The sequence below is a fragment of the Enhydra lutris genome, unplaced genomic scaffold, assembly GCF_002288905.1.
Source record: "Enhydra lutris kenyoni isolate GAN:26980312 unplaced genomic scaffold, ASM228890v2 scaffoldscaffold8, whole genome shotgun sequence".
NCBI classification, from domain to species: Eukaryota; Metazoa; Chordata; class Mammalia; order Carnivora; family Mustelidae; genus Enhydra; species Enhydra lutris.
In genome coordinates, this window is record NW_019154092.1 from 13,013,710 (window position 1) to 13,037,033 (window position 23,324).

Sequence of the window (23,324 nt, forward strand, 5' to 3'; positions counted from 1 at the left end):
TATTTCACAGAGATTCTTTTTTTTTAATAAAGATTTTTATTTATTTATTTGACAGAGAGAAATCACAAGTAGGCAGAGAGGCAGGCAGAGAAAGAGGAGGAAGCAGGCTCCCTGCTGAGCAGAAAGCCCGATGCGAGGCTTGAACCCAGGACCTAGGATCATGACTTGAGCCGAAGGCAGCGGTTTAACCCACTGAGCCACCCAGGTGCCCCTCACAGAGATTCTAATATGTGTAATCCTAAGACTTTTTCTGTGACTATAACCCTATTGGGTTGTTATTTTTTGTGGGTTTTTTTTTTTTTTTTTACTTTTAAGTCCATATTTAAAAGCCAAAAATGTCTTCAATGGGACCTGTTTTATATAGAGAGACTCCCTCATGCAATGGATTTTTCCATCTAAATTAGTTTGTGCCACAGTTTTGCCAAAAACATGTTTTTAACCCTCTTAAATCCTGCCTTCCCACAAACTAATCACAGGATCATAATGTCATGCAAAGTAGTCCAAAAGTATTTTTGCAAAAATCTCCTTCCTCATTAGTCTCTGTTCATTGGGGAAGTTTTGATTTACCTGACCCACAGATATCATGAGTCCTTCTTGCCTTTTTATCTCTTCAGGTGTCAGTTTCTTTCTGTCCTTCAGAACAGACTGTCTTCTGTCTAGACATCCTATAGTCGGTAGGGGAGGCAAGCTCCTCAGACTTTAAGTTCAAGACAGGTAGAGAACATCAAGAGGTGGGATATTCTCTGATGAGCCAGCCATGGAGGCTCAGAAGCCAAAGGTTCACAGAGGTAGAAGGAGCATCCATCTTGCCTGCCTTCTCCTGCACCCTGAAACCACTGGTCTCTGGAATGCCCATGAGATGGTCCCTTCCTTGCACATGCCCCTTCTCTTGTCACATAGTCATCTTTTCACTCAATACACTTCACTCGAATCACAGTCTGGACCACACTGGGAAATTTTGCATTGATGCATTAATTCATTGAATAAATATCTTACCCAGTTTGCACCATCAGCCAAGCATTTGCTGGGTACTGGATGGGTAAAACATAGTCCCTACCCTCAAGGAACTCATAATTTAGTAAACTAACCAATTTCAAAAGACTCCAGTGATTAAACCGCCTTGATCAGTTTTGCTGATCCATTAATGCAGACACTGAGAGACTAGGAGAAAAACAAGGAGTCATAAAATCTGGATAGGGATTTTCAACATTGTCAGGAACTCCCATATACAGTACAGCCCATGGAATAGAAAGACCTGACCTCTCAAAAGTATGCATTTTTCTTCATTAGGCCATGCATGTGTGTTTTATTGTGTTGTGGTTGTTTTTAAAGTAAACGATTTATCTCTCCCTCTCTGAATATCTGAAATGACATTAGTGATATTTTGGACAGTCATGTTGGCTTTTCAGGACAACTCTTATTATGACAATTTTTGTTACAGGAAGCTTTCAAAATAAATCAGACTGTTAACAGGATCTCAGTCAGTTCCCAAAGAAGTTAGAGTTGAAAGAAGATACTCTGCCCTGTGGAACAGCAGCCTCTGCTACTAAAGCACAGGGAAGACCTGTGCTTGGAATGAGCTGAGTTCCCACAGGTGGATCTGTTGGGGTCACTTCTCTCTGAGGCAGATCTGCTCTCAGGCCCAGGCCCTCTGTGTCCTCAGGAACATTTCCAGGGCCTTTCCTTTGGCCATCTTTCTATTACTTGTGAACATTTAACTAGAAACCTTTAAACCAGGAAGTGGAGATACCATGATATTCAAACTAGTTAATTCAAGCTTATCCTTCAATCACTCTCCATTTGTTAAGGAAGAAACTCTTGGGGCTCCTGGGTGGCTCAGTTGGTTAAGAGTCCAACTCTTGGTTTTGGCTCAGGTCATGATCTCAGGGTTGTGAGATGGAGCCCTGGGTCAGGCTCCACACTCAGCTTGGCATCTGCTTAAGATTCCCTCTCTCTTCCTCTGCCCCTTTCCCCCATTCTCACCTCCACACTTTGTCTCTCTCTCTCTCTCTCTCTCTCTCTCTCAAATAACTACATCTTTAAAAAAAAAAAAAAGTAGAAGAGGAAGAAGCAGCAGCTCTTGATCCCTTTAATGACAGAAAACAGGGGCAGATTTTCTCTACAGCTCTGATTTATTTGCCACTGTCACTATTTTCCATTCTAATTACTGTGGTGCTGGGGTGGTGGGGGGGGAGTTATTTGCGAGCTGTAATTGTTACTACAGAATTCTAATAGGAAGGCATGTGACAGAAGATAGAAAGATATATCCTGAAGTTATAAGGGGCCAGTCACTTCTCTCATTTTTTTCCACCCACATTTATTTTATTTACATTAATGGAGTACTTACTGTGTGTTTACCTAACTAGCCTGGAGCTAGGTAGAGAGATAAAAAGGTGACTAAGAGGTAAGCCCACCTGCAAGAGACAAATGAAACTAGCCAGGGAATGCCCGAGACAAACAATTCCATAGGAGCTGAGAGAGTGTGCAGCAGATGCCATGGAAACACAGAGGGGAACTTATTCTCTCTGCAAGCAGGGATCAGCAGAGACTTCCCAGAGAAACTGAGCCCTAAGGGTGTGCATGCTTTACTTTTAACAGACAATTAAGACTAAAACCAGAGAAGCAAGGGAAAGATCCATCCATTTACTGGAATCCTAGAGGGAGGGGGTTTGCTTTCAGGTAATGTTGAAACAATTTAGCATTTTATGGTGAGTGCTGTGAATTGTGTAAGACTGATGATTCACAGACCTGTACCCCTGAAACAAATAATACATTATATGTTAATTAAAAGGAAAAAAAAAAAGAATCACCTGGAAAAAAAAAAAACAATTTAGCATTTTTATAGTTTCTTTTTCCAGGTTCACTAGCTTTCACCCCTACCATCTCCGGGTATCTGACTGGAGTGGGCTTTCCCACCCTACAGAGGGGATAGAGCTTATCCAATAACGTATTAAAACTGCTTTCAAGGGCCCTGATGAGTTCTTCTGCCAGAAAGGGAACACAGTAGTAGACACTCAAAAGTGCAACATCTATTTACCAAGTGTTAACCGTCGTCCCTCTCTTATTCTTCGTTACCCCAGGTCTTTGCAGAAGACAGGTCTGGAACCTAACCACGGGGTGTCCATGACCCCCGAGGTTGCCGCCCATCAGAAATGAAAGGGTTATCGGGCAGCCGCAGCCACCACCACGGAGTCACCTGTGATTCGGCCTGTGACTCGCTGTCGCACCACTCCGACCGCAAGCCCTACCTGCTGAGCCCGGTGGAGCACCACCCCGCGGACCACCCCTACTACACTCAGCGGAACTCCTTTCAGGCGGAGTGCGTGGGCCCCTTCAGCGACCCGCTGGCCAGCAGCACCTTCCCGCGCAGGCACTACACGTCGCAGCAGGAGCTGAAAGACGAGTGTGCCCTGGTGCCGCGCACTCTGGCCACGAAGGCCAACCGCATCCCCGCCAACCTCCTGGACCAGTTTGAGAGGCAGCTGCCACTCAACCGGGATGGCTATCACACGCTGCAGTACAAGCGCACCGCTGTGGAGCACCGCAGTGACAGCCCCGGCCGCATCCGGCACCTGGTCCACTCGGTCCAGAAGCTCTTCACCAAGTCGCACTCCCTGGAGGGCCCGTCCAAGGGCAGCGTCAACGGGGGCAAAGCCAGCCCCGACGAGACGCAGACCGTGCGGTATGGCAAGCGCAGCAAGAGCAAGGAGCGCCGCGCGGACCCCAAGGCCCGGCCCAACACCTCCCCGGGCTGGTGGAGCTCCGATGACAACCTCGACGGCGACATGTGCATCTACCACGCGCCGTCGGGCGTGATGACCATGGGCAGGTGCCCTGACCGCTCGGCCTCGCAATACTTCATGGAGGCCTACAACACTATCAGCGAGCAGGCGGTTAAGGCCTCCCGGAGTAACAACGACGTCAAGTGCTCCACCTGCGCCAACCTGCCTGTCAACCTGGACACGCCGCTCCTGAAGAAGAGCGCATGGTCCTCCACTCTGACGGTCAGCCGTGCCAGGGAGGTTTACCAGAAAGCCTCGGTTAACATGGACCAGGCCATGGTGAAGTCAGAGTCTTGTCAACAAGAACGCTCCTGCCAGTACCTTCAGGTACCATTTATGTCAAGTGATGGATGCTTAGAAATCATACCTGCTCATTGTGTGGTGTTTTCTCCTGAGTCCTAGTCTTGGCTTTGCTGTGAATTGCCTGCATGAACCTGAGCAAATTATTTAGCATTTCTCTGGCCCACTGCTCCTATCAGGAAACAAACTGGCTGCCCAACTCCATCCAGTTATCTTGAGATACTAGATATAAAAGTGCTTTGAAAAGCACACCTACATAAAGCCAAGGAGTTATTAATGTTTAGTGTTCCTCTTTTGTCTGAGGGAACATGGGATAAGGAGGCAAGAAAAGGGGAGTCGACACAGAATTTTAAAATAAATCCATTTTTCCCCCACAAAAGTCAGCAATGATCTTTTGAATTTTGGAAGGAGTTTAATTAGATCTATCCAGAGAGTTTTTGTTTTTATTGTAAAATTCTGCCTTAAGCTATTTGTTTGGAAAACTTGATCTATATCCTTACCATTGCAATTGTTATCACCACCTCCAACACCAACCATACTCCCACCTGAACCCCCAACACCCAGGGCACAGGGAATTGGAATAATGCCCTGGGCCCTGAGGAGGTGGAGATCAAGCCAATTTGGGGACCTGACAAGCACAGCTGCAGAGACCCAGGACAACAGAGAAGAGAAGGAAAAGCAGGGGGGAAGCATCCATGCAATAAAATGCAATTAATGTCAGCGTGTAAATCCCACACACGTATAGATCCAAGGCAAGCTGCTCCTCCTCTTCCAGTCTCCTCATGTCTCTCCCTAATGCCCTTCCATTCACTGAACCTAGATTCCCCTAGATAAAAATGTCAGCAGCAGAGTCTTTTTCTTCTCCCTCTCCTCCCCCCCCCCCCCCCCCCCCCCCCGGGGCCAATTCCTCTATCTGGTAATTGTCATCTTCCCCAAGATATAACCATCCCTTAAAAAGACCTCATATTTTTCCTGTTCATGGTGTCTTTTTTTCCTCTCTTCTCTCCTGGTACACCCAAGTTTTGTTGTTGTTTTTTTTTTAATTTCTGTTGGACTATAAAGGCATGACATAATCATTTCACACTACCTTCCTAAGAAAAAGTGCAAGAAAAAAGTCTTCCACTGAGAAATTCAACTTTTTGCTCTCTGAATTGCTCCTGACAAACCTGGTTCCCTTGAAAATGCCTATACCTAGCCCTGAGAATATGCCAGGCTGGCAGTCACTGGGCAGGGGCAGTGTCAGAGTCCATCCCAGTGTTCAGAAGAGGCCACCAATATGTGGGTAGTTTTCACAAATAGCACACAATTCCATGGTCAGTTCTTCCCACTCAGAGTGGTATCGTCTTATTTACTATAAGGTTGCTAGAGGAGTTAAGCCATCAAGAATTTTTAATGGAATTTTTAGAGCTAAAGAGTACATTTATTCCAACCTCCTCATTTAGCATATAAAAAACTAACCTCGAAGAAAGGTAAAGGCTTAGCGGGTTATACTGTTGTACTGTTAGTATAGAGGGAGGAGAGAATCCAAATCACTTAATTTATAGAAATGACCATAACAAGGGTTACAGCTGAAGGCTTTAGAAATTCTTTAAGCATATCAATCTTGCCCACCACCTAGAATAAAGTATTTTAATTAGAATGTCTGTCCCAGGGGTGCCTGGGTGGCTCAGTGGGTTAAAGCCTCTGCCTTCGGCTCAGGTCATGATCCCAGAGTCCTGGGATCGAGCCCGCATCGGGCTCTCTGCTCAGCAGGGAGCCTGCTTTCCTTCCCCTCTCTCTGCCTGCCTCTCTGCCTACTTGTGATCTCTGTCTGTCAAAAAAAAAAAAAAAAAGAATGTCTGTCCTGAAGAAAGGGTGGGTAATGAGATAGGAGCCCTAGAACAGGATAGTTTAACTATGAAAGTTCTGTAATGGGTAGCAAAACAAACAAACAAACAAAAAAGGCAAAAAAAAAAAAACCCCACACAACAACAACAACAAAACCCACAACGAATTAAAAAAAAAAAAACTGGACTTTAATAAGTAGTGATAAGATTAGATGAGAAATATCAGATTAAAGATGAAAACTCTGCAAGGATCCAGAACCAGCCTTTGTTAATGGCAAAATTAGTATCTTTTAACCTTTTTTATGCTTGCATGATTGCCTATGTTCTTCCTACCTCAAATTCATTTTTCTTTCTTTTTTATGTCTTTTTGCAGTAAAAGGCTCAAGTAGTGGAGAAAAGTGGAAGGATAAGGAAAGAAAGCAGGAAACTGATATTGATTGAAAACCTACAATGTATCAGAAGCTGTAGCAAATGTTTTCACATTTGTTATTCCATTTAATTTTCAAGATAATCCTGACAGCTTGATACAATAATACTCTGATTTTACAAGAAAGGAAACTGAGATGAGAAATATCAAGTGATTTTATTTTTTTATTTTTTTAAAGATTTTATTTATTTATTTGAGAGAGAGAGGGACAGAGTGAGAGAGCATGAGAGGGGAGGTCAGAGGGAGAAGCAGACTCCCCATGGAACTGGGAGCCTGATGTAGGACTTGATCCCAGGACTCCGGGATCATGACCTGAGCTGAAGGCAGTCACTGAACCAACTGAGCCACCCAGGTGCCCTATCAAGTGATTTTAAAGCCACACGGCCAAAAAGTTGAAGAACTAAGAATTAGACTTACATCTATTTGAGACAAAATAGCTCTTTCCAGTACATCTCAGCACAGTCCTGGAATCAAGGGCATGAAAATATTGAACAAGAGGAAAAAAAATCTGTAGAGTAAACATATTATTATTAAAAGCGTTTCAGTAAAATGAGAAAGAAAGCTTGAAAATTGAAGTATGAGATTTAGTATCGTAGCATTATTACAGCTCATATTCAAAGGTTTGGGAATTCTATTTTTAAGTTATTTACCTTCTTTTAAGCCAGTTTTTTAATGAAATATTTGAGGCTTACACAGAAGTATAAAGAAAAATAATTATAAAACAAATACCCAGTTATATGTAACCCAACTGGAGAAATAACACATTAACTACAATAGATCGCATATATGCCTTCCCAATCCTATTTCTGTCCCTTCCTCCCCAGAGTAACAGCTAATCTGACTCACTACCCAAAGGATCTTTGTTTTTAATTCTGGAGTTATTGAAAGATTGAAAGGAATTAATATTTTTTATCCTACAATAACTGCAATAATTAACACTGCACCAAGCTAGTTAAACCCTTTAAATATAAACTGAGCTCAAAGGAACACCTTCCTTAATAAATATTGACATTTATTGAGAACCTATTCTGTGCAAGTCTTTCACACTGGGGGGAAATATTCTGTATTTCAGTGTGAGCAGGTAGTGTGTCTAGCAGATAAACCAAATGAGAACAGTGGGTTCTTCCCACCCAGTGTGCAGAGATTAAAGTGCTCCTTGTAGGAAGGGAAAGAAGGAGCTGGACATTCACAGGGGTGGGAGGAGAACAGGAAACTCCTGAAACTGGACATTCTCTCCAGCTCTCTTCTTTCTTTAGAAGAAAGAGTGACTCCACCATTCTGCCAAAGCTCCTCTCAGGAAGACAGGTGTAGCCAGCCCCTGCCAACTCCCATGGAATGATTTCATTTATAAGCTCATTCTTAGAAGCATATTTGGGGAAATGAAAAAAGAATTTTTTTTCCGGTTCTATTATCTTAATTACCAGTAGTGAAACTGGATTTACAAATGTGTTTGACCTCAGCCTCACAAAGTTTACTGGATAAAACATTGAACTTCAAAGGAAAAGTCTGTGTTCCAGCCCCTGTTTTCCACTAATGTGTTAACTGTCACTCATTAACCAGTGGCCATCATCTCAGCTCTCTGGGTCTCCTTCCTCTGCTATAAGATGAGGCATTTGGCCTAGAGAACCTGTGATCTGAGTTCACATTTTTAAACTCCTTATTTACATATGAGGTGTACTAATTAGAGCAATTTTCGAGAGTTGCAAGGCCTGGAAACTCTCATTTAATACATGTCTACCAAGAGTACATGTTTTTCCAATGTTTCTAATTTGCTCTGTAAAACTCTGTGAGGTATTTTACAATTGAAGAAACTGAGATTTAGTAAATTAGGTTAAGTAACTTGCCTAAGGACACACAGTCAGTAAGTGGCAACACGGAGGGTCAGAACAGAGCTGTCCACCTTCAAAGTCTGGATTTTTCTATCTACCATGTCCAATCCCAACCCCTTCCAAATATAAAGCAGAGGGAAGGAGTGGCATGTAGCAAATACCTGTTATGTGCCAGAAAACACACAGTATCTTTTTTAGTACCTGAAATAACTTTGTAACGTGTTATGTTTACTCCAGTTTTGCAGGTGACTAAACTAAGGCACAAAAGATTAAATCACTTCCCAAGGAAGGCATATAGTAAGTAAAAGAGCTAAGATTTGATCCTAGATCTGTCTGAGTCGAAAATGTGCTCCAGAAATGGAAATAAGTGCTTTTTACTTTCATTTTATTACCTGTTTTATTCTGTAGCAGATGTATGTGTTCCTTTGACCTCATCTCTGTGAATGTAGATAAGAATGCATGTACATGAAATGTGACCTTAGACAAGCCACGAAGGATCCATCTGTCCCTAGTTTGATTCAAGACTGCACAAAGGTTAAATTAATATTCACCAATAATAGAATCTCACTACTAGCAAAGTTCTGATTCTCTCTTTGGAGAATTGCCACTTGGAATTAATTTAACTTAAGCCATTGCCATTTCTGTTATAAAGAAAAGGAGAAGTCTGTAGGTATTTGGCCTCTGTCTGACATTGACTTAGAAATAAAATACTGTAGCTTGAAATTATGGCAAGATCCAGTTAATACATCAATTGTGATCTGTGCTCACTCACAAGCTGTTTGTAGTTAATAATGATTAAAAAAAAAAAAGACTCCCTTTTCCCCCCAATATTGTTATTTTTAAATGTCAAGAATCAGATGTCTGCTGTTTAGAATCTTGTACCACTGCCAGTGACTGTAACAGGGTTTGGAGCAGGGACATGGATTTGAAGACTTTAAAACTGTTTAATTCTCAGTTGAGATGTGGTTGGCTTTTATACATTTGGAATAGAGCATTTATGGCACATCTCCGGGTAAGTGCTAATAGTCAAGTAAATAAAATAGGAATGGGCTCGAAGGAATAAAAGGAGTTTTTGTTGTTGTTTTGGTTTGCTTTAAAAAAGCAGGATTTTTGGTTCTGTATATGCCTCTTTATGGGAACGTTATGTGTTGAGTGACTAGCATATAAAGCCATTCAGAGGAGCAAGATTTTAGATTTCCAACTGTTAACCTGAAAAAAAAAAATCCCTTCAATCATGTATTTTGCATTCATCCAGCAGCAGAAACAGGAAAAGGGAAACAAAACGCTCTCTCCGGTAGAAGTAGAGACACACACAGGGAGAGAGAGAGAGGGAGAGAGAGAGAGAGAGAGAGAGAGCAAGACAGAGACGGAGAAAGAAAGCCACTCTCAGAGATGAAATTTTAGGAGAGCGAAATGATCGACCTTTTTAAGGCTGAGTGGGTTTCTTCAGTTTGTGTGCAAGTTTCAAGAAATGGAAGGACTGACCAGGTTTGGGTACAACTCTTTTATTACTTTGTATTTGGTGATAGTGTGTTGTTGGTTTGAGTGGGGTTTTCTTTGGGGGGGGAGGGATAGTTTTTGTTATTTTATGTCTTCTCTAAATAATAGCTAGTGAGACTGAAAGATCTAATAAACTAATGTATGTGCAGATGGTGAGTAAACAGGTTGAGACACTGGAAATACTGTATACCTACAAATCAGTGTCTCCACAGAGGCTTCCTAAAATCTTTAATTGACACATTTGATCTAAGGTGCTAGGTGCTATTAGAGGATATTGTGTGGCTAGTGATTGAAATGTGATCAGTTGTTTTCCATGACAAGTATCCTGAAAGCTTCCTCAATGCTCACCGTTTCTTTGCAAATTAAAATTTCTGGACAGCTGGGTTTTTTTTTTTTTTCTTTTTGCTTCCTTTTCCTTCCTTCCTTCCTTCCTTCCTTCTTTCCTCCTTCCTTCCCTTCTTCTTTCCTTTCTCCTTCCTTTCTGGGTTGGTTTGGGTTTTTTTTTTTTTTTTTTTTTTTTTTGTCTGTTGCTTAAATTAGACTCCACAAAAGATCACTGAAGAATCATTCATAACAAGCATGAACCCAGGATTTTTTTTTCCAGTGCAAGTACTATTTTTCAAAATTTTGTTCAAGATTATTTCAGTCTTTGCCTAGTGGGAGTTTCTCCTTCCCTGGCCGAGGTTTTCTTTCCTCTTGTTTTAGAACAATTTAAATTATATTAAATCAATTAAAACTACTTTATGTGAAATGTGTGACAGTGCTGAGCAATTCTGCGAGTGACTTTGGTTACTTGGTTACTGCAATGCTTGCTTGCTGCCTTTAAAAAAAAACCATCAGCCACATTAATTAATAATTTTCTTTATTTTTAATTTAAATTGTTTTGATAATCCATTAAGGAGTGTCAAGATTCTTGAATGTATTTCCTTCATGGCTTGCACAATCTTCTATTTTTTTCACTGATCTTAGTAAATATATCCTCTTTGTTGATAGAAAAATGAGGTTACTACCGTCTGATCCTAACTTTGAAGGTAGAATCAAGTGCACAGCTAGCAGAATCCTGGTAATTCTCTCTCTGATTCTAATTCTCACTATTGCCCAAATAGTAGTGGAGATGTAGGGGAAACCATTGGCAAAAGATTGTCAGAAAGCTGGGGTCCAGAAAGAGTCAGTGGTAGCCAAAGGAAGCTTGAAAAAGAAATAGGAAATCCTTCTTGAAATCTGTTGAAGAAACTTTATGATTCTTGGTCTGCAATTTCATTATTCTAAAGTACTTGGCTAGCCACAATCAAAGGTTCCATAACCTGTGTTTTCTGATCAGACAGAGTCCAATCTACTAATGGAAGGTATAGCACTGGTTAGCACAGAAGAGAAAAAAAAACAGCCTTGGATCTCCTTCGTGGCCAGTGGCCTTTATTTCCTCTTTCTCTATCCTCCTTAGAAGACAGGTTGCTTGGTTGCAAATTAAAGGCAAAAGCTCCAGGTAATCCTTCGCATTCTCTGGAGAAATAGTCACTCATAATCTCTTGTCCACTTGGGATCATAGCTTTACCCAACTTTACATGAACAGTGATTTGGGACACAGTGTGTGTCCAGTGAATGCTAGGACACACTGGTCTTTTGTTTGAGACGTTATAGGGACTGCTAAAATATACGTGCAGTATTACCAAGTTGGCTTTGATTTGGTGATTAGGTTTTCACCATTTTGTTTTAGGTTCAAAGGCAACAACCTTTCTTATTAGGTTAGTGTGCTCCCTGGTATGCTGTTGAATCACGGGGAAGTTCCATCCTTTCAGGTCTAAACAGTTGAAACCAGAACTTTACATGGTTCAAACCGTAATACTCCTCGGTCAGATTTTTTACCTGTCATTTGCCAGCTTGGTAGAGAAAAATGAAAATTGGCCTTTTCAGGTAAAACCAGGTTACTAATGATATCCACAAAGAATTATGTGACCTCACTGATTTGTATTACTCATTTGAAACTTTGAACACATAACTTTTCCCATTGGATAAAAATAACATGTGTGTATAACTTCCCATCCAGGGCTCATTTATCTGATTCTCATGATCATCTTGTCTATCCCCTATCATTCGGTTCTGTCTTTAGTAACTGACATCTGGAACACTGTTATGGCATGGGGAAATTTTTTTTTACTTAATTTTTATAAATGCATATTTAAATGTTTTTATAAGTTCTTAGACAGAAACCACAGTGGGGGTGGAGGGGTGTCCCTTAATTTTTTTTCAGTGAATGATTTATTCTCCTTCAACCCAGCCCCCTTTCTAGCTAAAAGGTAAATATAAAAAGAATGAATTCATTGTTGTTATACAATTAGCAAAGGTAAAGGAGGGAATAGAGTGTAAGGAGAAGCATGTCTTCTCACTCCTGTTGCTTTTGACCAGTTTTTTATTTCTGTTATTTTTGAACTCTTTTCTCTCTTGGAGAACATTTGTATGACCAAGGAAATTCTGATTCTTTGGTCTTTTAAGTATAAGACTATATAAAACTATCTTTAAAAATGGTTGTTTTTTTATTTGCTCAAGTTAAGCAATATACCCGACTCTGTTTCCATTTCCAAGATAAAGAAACTTCTAATTACATTTGCAAAATGAGTTGTCTAGACAAGTAGATTTTTCTCTTTCATGCACATTTAGTCACTATTCTCTATCAGTTGAAGTTTCTACTCACTGTTCTCACAGAAATAGGAAATTTCCTACAAATTCAGTCTTGTGATATCACAGAATTGTCTGTGAAGCAGAATCATGTGGAGTCCAGAGTTACCACACACAGTATGCATGTGTACAGGTCCGTCTCTACACATTACATCTACATAGACATCCCTGCACCCATACTTCAAAATTTGCATTTATATGTACACTTTCTTTGATCTCTGATTCATGACATAAGATCTATTTTAAACACACAATTTCACAATGTCCATGAAGAAGAATGACTATAAAGTGGGGAATCACATTTTTTGAAGATCTCATTAGAAAACTCATTGCTTTGCCTTTACACTGATTTTATTGAACTTCATCTCAAACCATTAGTATAAACCATTTAGGGGTGCCCATGCCCTACTTCCCTGGTGTGAGGAGAAATCCCTTTCATACAAAGAGACATCCAACAAAAATAAAGGAAATGAATTCTGCTCCACTTGCTTTTTTTTTTCCCCCCTCCACTGTTTCATATAGACTTGCAAAATTGTCTAATGCCTCCCTGGTTTTCCTTTCCAGATGCCTAAAATCTGTGTAAAGAATCAAGCAGGTTTTGTTTTTTTGTTTTCCGAAAAACGATAGTGTTAGCATTTTAGAACCTCCTCATTGGAAGGCCATCTGCTATACCTTCTCACTTACAAATTTCTCCTTGCAAGGTGGATATAGCAACTTCGTACCTACCAAATTCTCATCTAATAATCATCTTATGGAAGAATTCTTTGAGATTATTTAGTCCAACCCCCTCTTTCTAAAAATGACAAAAATAAACCCTAGGGAGACACCTTGGCTGATACCAGATCAGTCATCTTGTCGGTAGCAGGCTGAAACCAGCATACTCACTGTCCCTGTTCTTTTTACCATTATGTCTCAAACATCTGTGCAAACCTTTAAGGGTCTTTTCAAAGACTAGCTTACCCATCCTCACCACATCCTTTTAAGGCAGTGGGGTCAAGGCACAAGGAGGCAAAGGGAGGAAAAAACTGATCTCAAAGTTAGATTTGAAGCATGTTTGTGGCTTAAAAGATTCACAAGAGATGAAAACAGTTATTAATTAAATGATTACCTGCAATTTGTAATTCTGTGGTTATTAATGGCAGGGTAGTAAATTTTTAACATCTGAAAAATAGAAATAGGTATATTTCTCCTGTTATCCCTGTCAGTCCCTCCTGCATCTCAGTGGTCTCATTATGAGTAAAACATGTACCAAAGGGGGACACATGGAGCAGAAATACCGCATGTTTGGATATGTCATCCTTAAGCACTATACTCAGAGCCCTAGGACTGGACTCTGAGGACCATGTACTTTCTCTGGATCTTACACTATCTTGGTAGCCACCTCCCCACACCTCTCATCTTACTTTTCTGGGATAAAAATTGCTAACATAGCTGTGACATGAATCTTTTTTTTTTTTTTAATTCATTTTTATGTGTAGCCACCTGCTCTGGAATATTGAGGACAATGATTCCTTAACTTTGTGTGCACAAGAATCACCTTGAAACTGGCTAAAAAATGAGTAATTCTAGATATTAATCCAAAAGATTCTGAATCTGTAGTTCTGGGGTGATTGCAACCCAGAAACCAATCTAAGAGCCACACTGTAACCCACGTCTAGGGAACTGTCAGATTACATTTATCAACTTATTTACTGAAGGGGGCAGTAGAGTCTAACAGATGAAAACAAGGGCTTCAGGCACTCCATTAACTCTACTATCACTGCTGACTTCTAACATGATTTGGGCCTCCCTTCATTTAGTAATTCCATGTCTGTACCTGTAAAATGGGCCTGATGATATATGACTCTTTTGTTTGTTTGTGTCTTGGAAAAATATTAATTTCTAATTCAGGAAATAAATGAAAAAACAGTGTGAAATGTTTGAGGTTTACAAATCTTCAGACATCAAAATGCTTCACTGCTTCTTCATGTGTTCCATGTACTCTAACATATATTTTGTTTGACCAACTTTCATTAAACCAGGGTTACATTGAGCATATCCGATCCCCTTATAAAGGAAAGCCCTCTCCCGGCGTTGGACGCCAGTTGGTCTTCATCCCTGTGTAGGTTTAAGGCTCCTTCACACATGTCCCAACTAAACACCTGAGGGTTTCATCCTCAGATGAAGAGATCACAAAGGGTAGATCTTTTGTTAGCTCATCACCAGTGGGTCAGGTTTTCCCATGGCTTATATTTCTTTGTCCACGGAACACAATTCTTCTGGCCTCTTGATGTTTTAGTTTGTTCACGGAAGACCTGCTTTTGCTTTCACAACTTAAGTTGGCCAAGACTGCCTTATTCCAGGCACGTTTGGTAAATCAACAGGACAAGTGTAATCAACTGCTCCGGAACTTGTCTACAAGGCAACTCTATCCATTTGCCTCCCGTAATGACTCATCCAGGTTTTCTGAGGAGTATTTCCTGCAGGATGACTTTGGTGGGTGGGAGGTCTTCTGCCACTTGTTAGCAGAGGACAACAAGCCCTTGTCCATCTCTCTTTTTCGCTCGGGCCCAAAGTCCCAGATGAATCACCTCCATCCCCAAGCCAGCTACACATAGGCTACCTGGCAGCGCTGGTCTGACTGGGGTCCCTCCAGCAATAAATAGGACAGAGAGAGGTGTGCCTTTCGAGTCCCTTTACAAACCCCAACTACTTTTAACCTTTGGAGAATTCATGTCTTTTTTTTCCCTTTACCTCTCCTTAACTAGTATAAGTTTAGCTGGCTTTTCGGTAACTCAGGGGGTGTCAGTGAAAGTAACTGTCATTTGTTTGCAAATGAAACCTGAGCTTTCTGAAAATGATTCCCATGTAAAATCTTTCCCCCATAACACTCCTCCAGCCTTCTAGTTGATTTTAGATAGTTTCCTGTTCTCCCACCTCTTGGAAGTATTCCATGGCACGCTGAGCAGACACTTTTCGTCAAAAAGGCCTATAAATAGCTTATTTTTCCTGCTTGCTGCCTTCACTCTAAGGCTTTCACAAAGGAGGTGAAACAAATCCACCAAAAACAAGAACCCTCTGTGAGGGGTGTGTGGTGAGGCTGATGAAAAATCAGATCCATAGGCCGAAAATTGTCGTGTAGGTCGCTGTGCCATATTTGGCTTATGCAATCACTGCACAGAAAAGGAAACATTTTATTTCATGCCAGATGATCTCATGAACTGAACAATCAATCAAAAATGTCTCCTGTGAGTTTTCATGCTTCTTTAAAGATACATATTTTGACTTTTCATGCTGCCAACTGTTACTTATTAGATTCCATTGGTAAATCTACGTAACCAATTCCTGCGGCCGTTCAGTGGTAGCAAATTGGAAACCACACCCTTGTTTCTCCTCCAAACTGACCTTGCTTGCCTTCTTTTTGTCCTCTACACCCACCCATCAGTAATACTGCCCCATCTCCCAGAGTGGTATTATAGAACTCCCTGGACACTGCATGTATTCTGGGCAAGGCCTTAGTAACACCCTTCACTGGTCTCACTGCAGTGACCCTCAGAAATCAGATATATGAGGTTAATCATACTGCTTCTTACTTCTACCTCCCCATCCCCTGCACCCTACTAAGCACCAGAGAATTGGGCTTAGCTGGGCTTTCTCCTGTTCCTTTCTTCCTCGTCTCTCTTCTTCCCTGTCTAGATAGCGAATTTATTAAATAATTGGGAATGGAAGACTAGCCCAGAACCATACTTACAAGGAGGAAACTGAGGCCTGGAAAAAGTAACTGGCATGCCCTTGGTTCCTCAGGTGTAGAGAGCAGTGCAGAAGCAGGCCCAGCAGGAAATCTTTCCCAGTTCCTCTGACCCCAGCTTAGCACGCCACAATCATGTAGCATGAGGCATTTATTTATCTTGGTATTCTGTAAGCTCAAGAAATTCCGCTGCCTGACTCACCCCTGCTTTTCCCATTCCAGCCACTGACTGGGTCTGATCTGGTTTTGGTTTAGTCTGTGGCTAGAGTTTCTAGAGAGTGCATCTCTTTGTGTCTTTCTTCTTCACGAACTCCCAGTGAGCATGCATAGTCAATAGAACCAGGTGTCAGAAAGAACTTCAAAGGCCAGTTAGCCCAATGCTTTTTACACCTTTGAAGCACAGAATTCCATATTCAGATGTAGCCAACTTTACGAAAAAATTTAAAACAGAAACAAGAGTAGGAGGATTCAAATCCAAATCCTGTCCCCCTCCATCCACTGCCCTGCTAAAACCTTGATCAAAGTCCAAAACATGTTAGGTAGCTATCCCAAGTTTGGTAAGTTTAATTAGCAGCAACGGCTCTCCCCGCTGCAGTCCTGGGGCCCCATCTATGAAAACAGCTGATCACGGGGCACCCAGAGTTCGGACTGAGTCACTATAAAATCACTTATTGGCTTTGGCAGGCAAATTCTTACATCACCTCATACCTTCTTGCTAGCCTGTGACCCCGAGAGAGGAGCTGACATTTGGAGAATGCCCAGGGCCCTCAATTCCTTTCCACAGTACCATGCTGAGCATCTTCTCATCTCCATTACGGCCAGATGCTCCTCCATGTGATAACGAATGATGGCAATGAGAAAAAGGCGGCAGAGGAAAGGAAAAAAAGGAACATAATGTATTGAGAAAGGCTTATGGGCCTATGCTTCATATATATTGTCCTTATTTCTGAGAGTTAGCAGGGTAACTGTTCATACACAAAATGGGTAACTAATTTGCTCGAGATTATACTGCCTGGATGTGACATAATGGAGATTTAAACCCTGCTCTGATTCCAAAATCTGTTCACTTTCCAGCATATCATGCTGCCTCTACTTTGGAAATATTCCCATTGTTCTTTTCCTGAAGGATTGTTTCTCGATGAGAATCTATTTTAATAAGAGTTTTAAAAATGATTAGCTATGGTGAGGGGCACCTGGGTGGCTCGGTTAAGTGTCTGCCTTGGGGGTCAGGTTGTGATCCCCGGGTCCTGGGATAGAGCCCTATGTCAGGCTCCAGGGAGCCTGCTTCTCCCTCTGCCACACACACACACACTCTCTCTCTCTCTCTCAAATAAATAAATAAAATCTTTAAAAAAAAAAAAAAAAAGATCAACTCTGGTGAAAAAACAGAACCTGCCTTTATGACTGGCTATAAATTTAAGTCTAGTTTGAAAAGTAGCCAAGTTAGAAAGCCAGGAACATGTGAGATTTGTTTACAAAGTCAGATATACAAATCATTAAATTGTAGTAGTACAATGTTATTTCATGTAACTGGACAATTAGACCTCAATCTATGAAACAACCATCTCTCAAGGTTGTTTTGATTATTCACTTGTTTCAATGGGAAACAACATTATTGACCCCTTGAGATTGCCAACCTGATTGTAGTTATGATGTTGTTAGTAACACTGTAAAGTTATATCCAAATAAATGTGGTATTAAATGCCCATTTGATATCCTTTGCTTGGTTTAATGTAGGGATGTTTGCTTCCAGGAGAAGTAATTTCACTCAAATGATGAGGAAATGAACTAGGAATCCCCAAACTCAATTCCTCTATAAGTCACTATGTCTTTATATTTTGTCCTTTTGGGAGACCAGAGTGTTATTTCTCAGGCATATTGTGAGTCAGAATTCTGCTCGGTGCACGAGTTCCATATATCCCAGGTTACTAACTAAATATTTAAGATGTTCAAACAGCTTTACTATTTGTTAAATTACTACTCTAGATCTTAAGAAAAAGATAAGTTTCCCTATAGGTCTACCATCAGAATGCTTCTTAATTACCTATAAATGTATAACTTAACTGAGTCACAGAACATACAGTACAGAGCACTCGTACAGAGTGCTCGTACAGAGCACCTTAGAGGTGGCTGTATATATCCAATAAATATACGCTGTTCAGTGGATGTTAGTTGAGTTTAAACTAAATTCTTATAATAGGTAACAATATGGAATGACCAGACTTCAGAAATGCATCACGATGGAGGACCTGGGTGGCTTGGTCAGTTAAACGTCTGCCTTCAGCTCAAGTCATGATCCCAGAGTCCTGGGATCGCGTCCAGCATCAAGCTTCCTGCTCAGCAGGGGAGCCTGCTTCTCCCTCTCCTTCTCCCAGTCCCCCTTGTGAAATCTCTATCTCTGTTAAACAAATAAAACCCTTTAAAAAGAAAAAAAGAAAGAAATGCATCAGGATGAAAGAACTGATCAATTGCAGTTAATTGATGAACTTGGAAGTCAATGTGGTCTGTGTTATCCCACTGCTCAACTCATTTGGGATTTTTCCTCATGTACATGTATCTCACTGCCTGTAATTCAGTGTTCTAGCAAGCCCTTACTTAATGCACTCCCCTCTTTGTTTAAACCCAAATGAAGTTCATTTGAAGTAATGGATACAATTTTAATATATCCTAAAGCCTCCACCTTCTCTTGGTTCAGTGTTTTAGAAAATACCCCCATGCATAAGAATGAAATGTTAAGAGTTCACTAAAATTAAAGCACGCCAATTTAATCTCATTTAATTAGATTAATGGATGAATAGAATAGAGCATTGTATTTCTTAGCTTCAACCAAGGATGAATCCACCAACTATCAAAATATGTAGTCCCTTTGCATTATCTAGATCACAAGTGTATAATAAAAATTTTTGTTAAATGGCTTAATAGCATTGCCATTCTTGACAAACCTCATTCTACCAAGATTTATTTAGTGACTGTGTGACCCAGACTGAAATCTGGGAAAGGTGACGAGATAAATGTGAGAAAGGAAAGACCAGTTTGGGAAAAGGAACACAACAGATAAGGTAGCCACCCACCCAGCTGGTGAAAATAAGGAAACGCAGGACAGGATTTGGTTTTCAGTTGACAAAAATGATATAGAATTTTTTTTCTAAAACACTCAAATTCCCCAAAGATGAAGGACATGGTTTAGCCTGGAGGCCAAACCCAAACAATTTAACTCTCTGGGCAGTATTTCTAAGGAGGAGCAATGATTTAAGGGAAGAAAGAACAGGGAAGGACTCCCCAGAGAGGCCTAGGAGGCATCAGATATTAACCAGGCTGAGCCCAACTACCAGGCCCCTGGCCCCAGAAGCAGTTGGGGCTTCCTAGGCTCTAGAGAAGAAATCTAGGCAAAGAGCAGAGCACTGGTGGTGAGGAAAGGCATTCTCCCCTTCATTCCACAGCTGGCACTCAGCTCAGCCACAGGCCAGCATAGTGGCATGACAGGATTCTGTGGATGGCCTACAGTGCCGTGCACCGAGAGAATGGAGACGCAGCTGGGGCTGATATTAGAGACCTAAAAGTTCACAGGCACAAGAGAAGCCCTGAGAGAGCATATCAAGGGATAGCCCCAGGGATAAATGAATGGGTTTATTATGCCAAAACAGAACTGTATCTCCAGATCATACATCTGAAGGTGCCATTGTTAGATTAGGAAGAGCTCTTCCTAACAAAGACATCAGATCCCAAGATAGGCGGAGAGCTTCTTAAACGTGTGTAATGAGAGCCTGGATGAACATGTCAGGGATAGAGCAAAGGAAATTTGGGCAGATGGCCCTTAGAGTTCCTTTTAAAGCAAACAGTCTAGTTCTGCACTGTCCAATATGGCAGCCACTAGCCACAAGTAGCTATTGAAATTTACATTAAGTTAAATAAGAACACAAACTTCAATGTCTCTGTCACAAAAGCCACATTGCTAGTGCTCAGCAGTCATGGGTGGCTGGTGTTTACCCTATGGGACAAACAGAAAACATTTCCATTGTTATAGAAAATTCTATTGGATAGCACTAATATTACGACTTCTACTAGATTTGGACTTTGCCAAGAGAAGGTAACATCCTGTTGGGATAGCTTCATGCTGAGAGGTGTCAGAACCAGCCAATCCTTTTACACACACACACACACACACACACACACACACACACACACACACACGGACCCAGAGAGGCTCAGGACAGCAAGGGCTGTCCTGCGTGAACACTGTCCTCCACTCACTCGCTATGTGGCATTAAGTAAGTCACTTCCACTCATCCTCTAGCCCCTCTTTTGCAAAATACTTACCTTGGGAGTTATTTTGAGGAGTAAATTCTATAAAGGAGCTAGTTTTCAATAAGTAAAAGCAACTTTTCACTAGAAACATGACGACAACTTAGGATTTGCCCAGATTTCAGCTCTTATGTATCCGTCAGTCACTGTGCACGGGACATTGTGCTGGGCACCTCACGCCATTTTCTTTGCTCTTCCCCTCTGCCTGGCGCTGTCCTGCCCGGGAACCTTACTCTGCCCCTACTCTGCATTTTGTACCTGACTTGCCATTAGCCTACCAGGCAGTACCGAGAATATTTCCACTCATGCTCTTGGAGCTTTGGGCTGAAACTCTGTCCTGGACAATGCAAAATGATTCTCCTACTCACATTTATTTGTAAATTATGATCTGTTGGCACCTCTAGGAGCTGCATCTGGGTGCAAATGGATCCAGAAGTTGGCAATGCATAGTAATGTGTGCCACACCCATTCGTAGGGCTGGTGCCATTCAGCTCCCCTCCCACCAACAAGTATGGTTGGCATCATAGTTACACCTGAGCCATTCCTGGCCGCCTCATATTCTTCTGCCTTTGATCAAAGAGCAAGAGCTTTCTAGAGAGGCCCATGGAGTCTTCACTATGGGTTATTAGGGCAGTGTTTAATTCAACCCTATTCACTGAGATGTGTGAATCTCACACCTTCCCATGGCACACTAAAAAATTAATGTACTGATCTCTGGGTGTCAGTGTGAGACTTATGCACACCATTCTGAAATATAAATAATAATTACCCATTTGGATACTACACAGTAGCTCATGGAATGATAACCATGATAAAGTAGGCTTCTGTTTTAAGGGAAATGGAATTACCAAAAACGAACTGTCTGGCCTCATTTGTTTATTTACCAAACTTGAGAAGCCCTATTTTCTCATACTGCTTTCTGAAAACAAGTGTTCTTTGGCCATCTTTGAGGCCTCAAAAGAAAGAAATTGTTTCAGCCCAGCAGGCCAGAAAAATGTCATTGGTGGCAGGCCAGTTGGAAAGCTTACTTTCTGGAAAAGGCCTTTCTAGAAGAGCTTCCTAAGGCAGAACTCCTTGATGCAGACCCTCAGAGGAAGAGAGGTCCCCGGCCTGGAGCATCTGTGGGGAGGTTGTTCATGGGGCCTAGGCTGTCCAGAAGCAGAACCAAGGAATAGCTTGACTGATGGCCAAATTAATCCTACCTTGAGAAGATCCCTTAGTGGGCAGGATGGAGGGGGGTATAAGGAGGACTCAGATGAAAAAAAGCAGGGCATACCTATCCCCCTACTTCAAGTGTTTTAGCTTGGGACTGTGGACATTTAGACTATTCAAGAGTGTACTCTATGGGGTCAGTGAACTCCAGAACTTCAAAAGCCAAGGAGAAAAGGTGTTTGTGTTTATCCTGCTAGGGAGAAAAGTCCACAGGTTTTTATCATGTCCCCAAAAGAGATTAAGATAAAAAGCTGTTAACAGGGGCAGCTGGTTGGTTCAGTCAAGTGTCTGCCTTCAATTTGGGTCATGATCCCAGAACTCTGGGATTGAGTCCTGCATTGGGCTCCCCGCTCAGCACGGAGTCTGCTTCTTCCTCTGCCTGCCACTCTCCTGCTTGTGCTGTCTCTCTCTCTCTCTCTCTCTCTCTCTCAAATAAATAAATAAAATCTTTTTTTTTTAAAGCCACTAACGAGTTTGTTTTAGTATCACTAAAATTAGGATTTTTTTTCCTTAAAAACCTAAAATAGATGATTTCGTTTTTTCCTTATAATAGTTCATTAGAAAAATCTTTTGGGTTATAATTTGGGTTAGACTGATTTCAGGAAATGTTGTTATTGTGGGTGCATATTACCTGAAATAAGTAAGTCCTCTTTTGGAACTTGGAGATCCTATTACAAAGTCAAGTTTATAATAGGATTTATTTGGAAAGAGCTTTTCCTGAGTGATCAAGTGACAAAAAATGATGATTTCCCTTCTCTAAGGGTTGAAGGTGAGAAGAGAGGGGAATTCAAAATTTTGTAAAATCAATTCCTACTCTCAAAGCCTAGTGGAACTAGGTTGTTAGATACATATAATGCAAAATGAAGTAAGAAGAAGCATAGATACTTGAACACAGAATATGGAGGCTTAATAGGAAGAAGGATTTCAAGCTGGGGTTTAGAAAGAAAGGATAGAAAAGAAAGGCTTCCCCATTTGAAATGCTCTATCTCTGAAGCTTTGGAGCCAGGCAGCTATGCTCAAACCCTGCGTTTACCGATCATGCAACTTTGAGTTACTTAACCTCTCCCGTCCTCTGGAATATGAAGATAATACCTATCACATAGGGAGTTTGAAAGGATTAAACAAGTTAATGTAGTGTAAAAGGTGTGGAACAACACTTGGAAAAGAAACATTATGTAATGCCTCAATAAATGGTATTATTTGTATTAAGCCTTGAAACATGGTGGTAGCAACGTGAACTGAAACAAGAAACCAGATTTAAAGGCACCGCAGAACTCTTACCATTAGAGATCACAACGACATTTAGTCAGGCTTTTGATGAAATCCTAAGTGTCTGTGTTAGTTTCCTATTGCTGCTCTAACACGTTGCTGCAAACCTAGTGGCTTAAAAAAAAAAAAAAACAAAAAAAAAAAAAACAAACGCGCTCACATCTTACCTCTTAGTCCTGGAGACCAGAAGTCTGAGATGGATCTCATTGAACTAAAATCAGAAGGTCACCAGGGTTGTGTTCCTTCTGGAGGTTCTAGGGGAGAATCCATTTGCCTGCCTTTTCCAGCTTGCCCACATTCTTTAGTCCTAGCTACCTCTGCGACCTTCAAAGCCAGCAGTGACATCACTGCGTCTGTGCTCAGGGCTCAGGGCTCCTTCTCTGATTCTCCTTGCTTCCCTCTTTCCTTTATGAAGATCCATATAATGATGTTGGGACCACCCAGTTAACCAAGGATAATCTCCCCATCTCAAGATCA

At 41.3% G+C, this 23,324-nt stretch overlaps 1 protein-coding gene across 6 annotated transcripts in view; it reads left to right on the forward strand.

Annotated features, from left to right (window-relative positions):
- The first annotated feature begins 3,152 nt into the window (after positions 1-3,152).
- Positions 3,153-23,324, forward strand: part of LOC111142569 (DLG associated protein 1) — a 328,275-nt gene continuing 308,103 nt past the window's right edge. For 2 of the 6 annotated variants that reach the window (XM_022495839.1, XM_022495840.1), the window contains exon 1: positions 3,153-4,109. In XM_022495839.1, the coding sequence (XP_022351547.1) occupies positions 3,153-4,109 (957 nt within the window). Of the gene's footprint in view, positions 4,110-9,083; positions 9,177-9,577; positions 9,653-23,324 lie in introns of those variants that run through there. The other 4 variants (XM_022495842.1, XM_022495845.1, XM_022495843.1 and 1 more) reach the window with 2 other exon arrangements.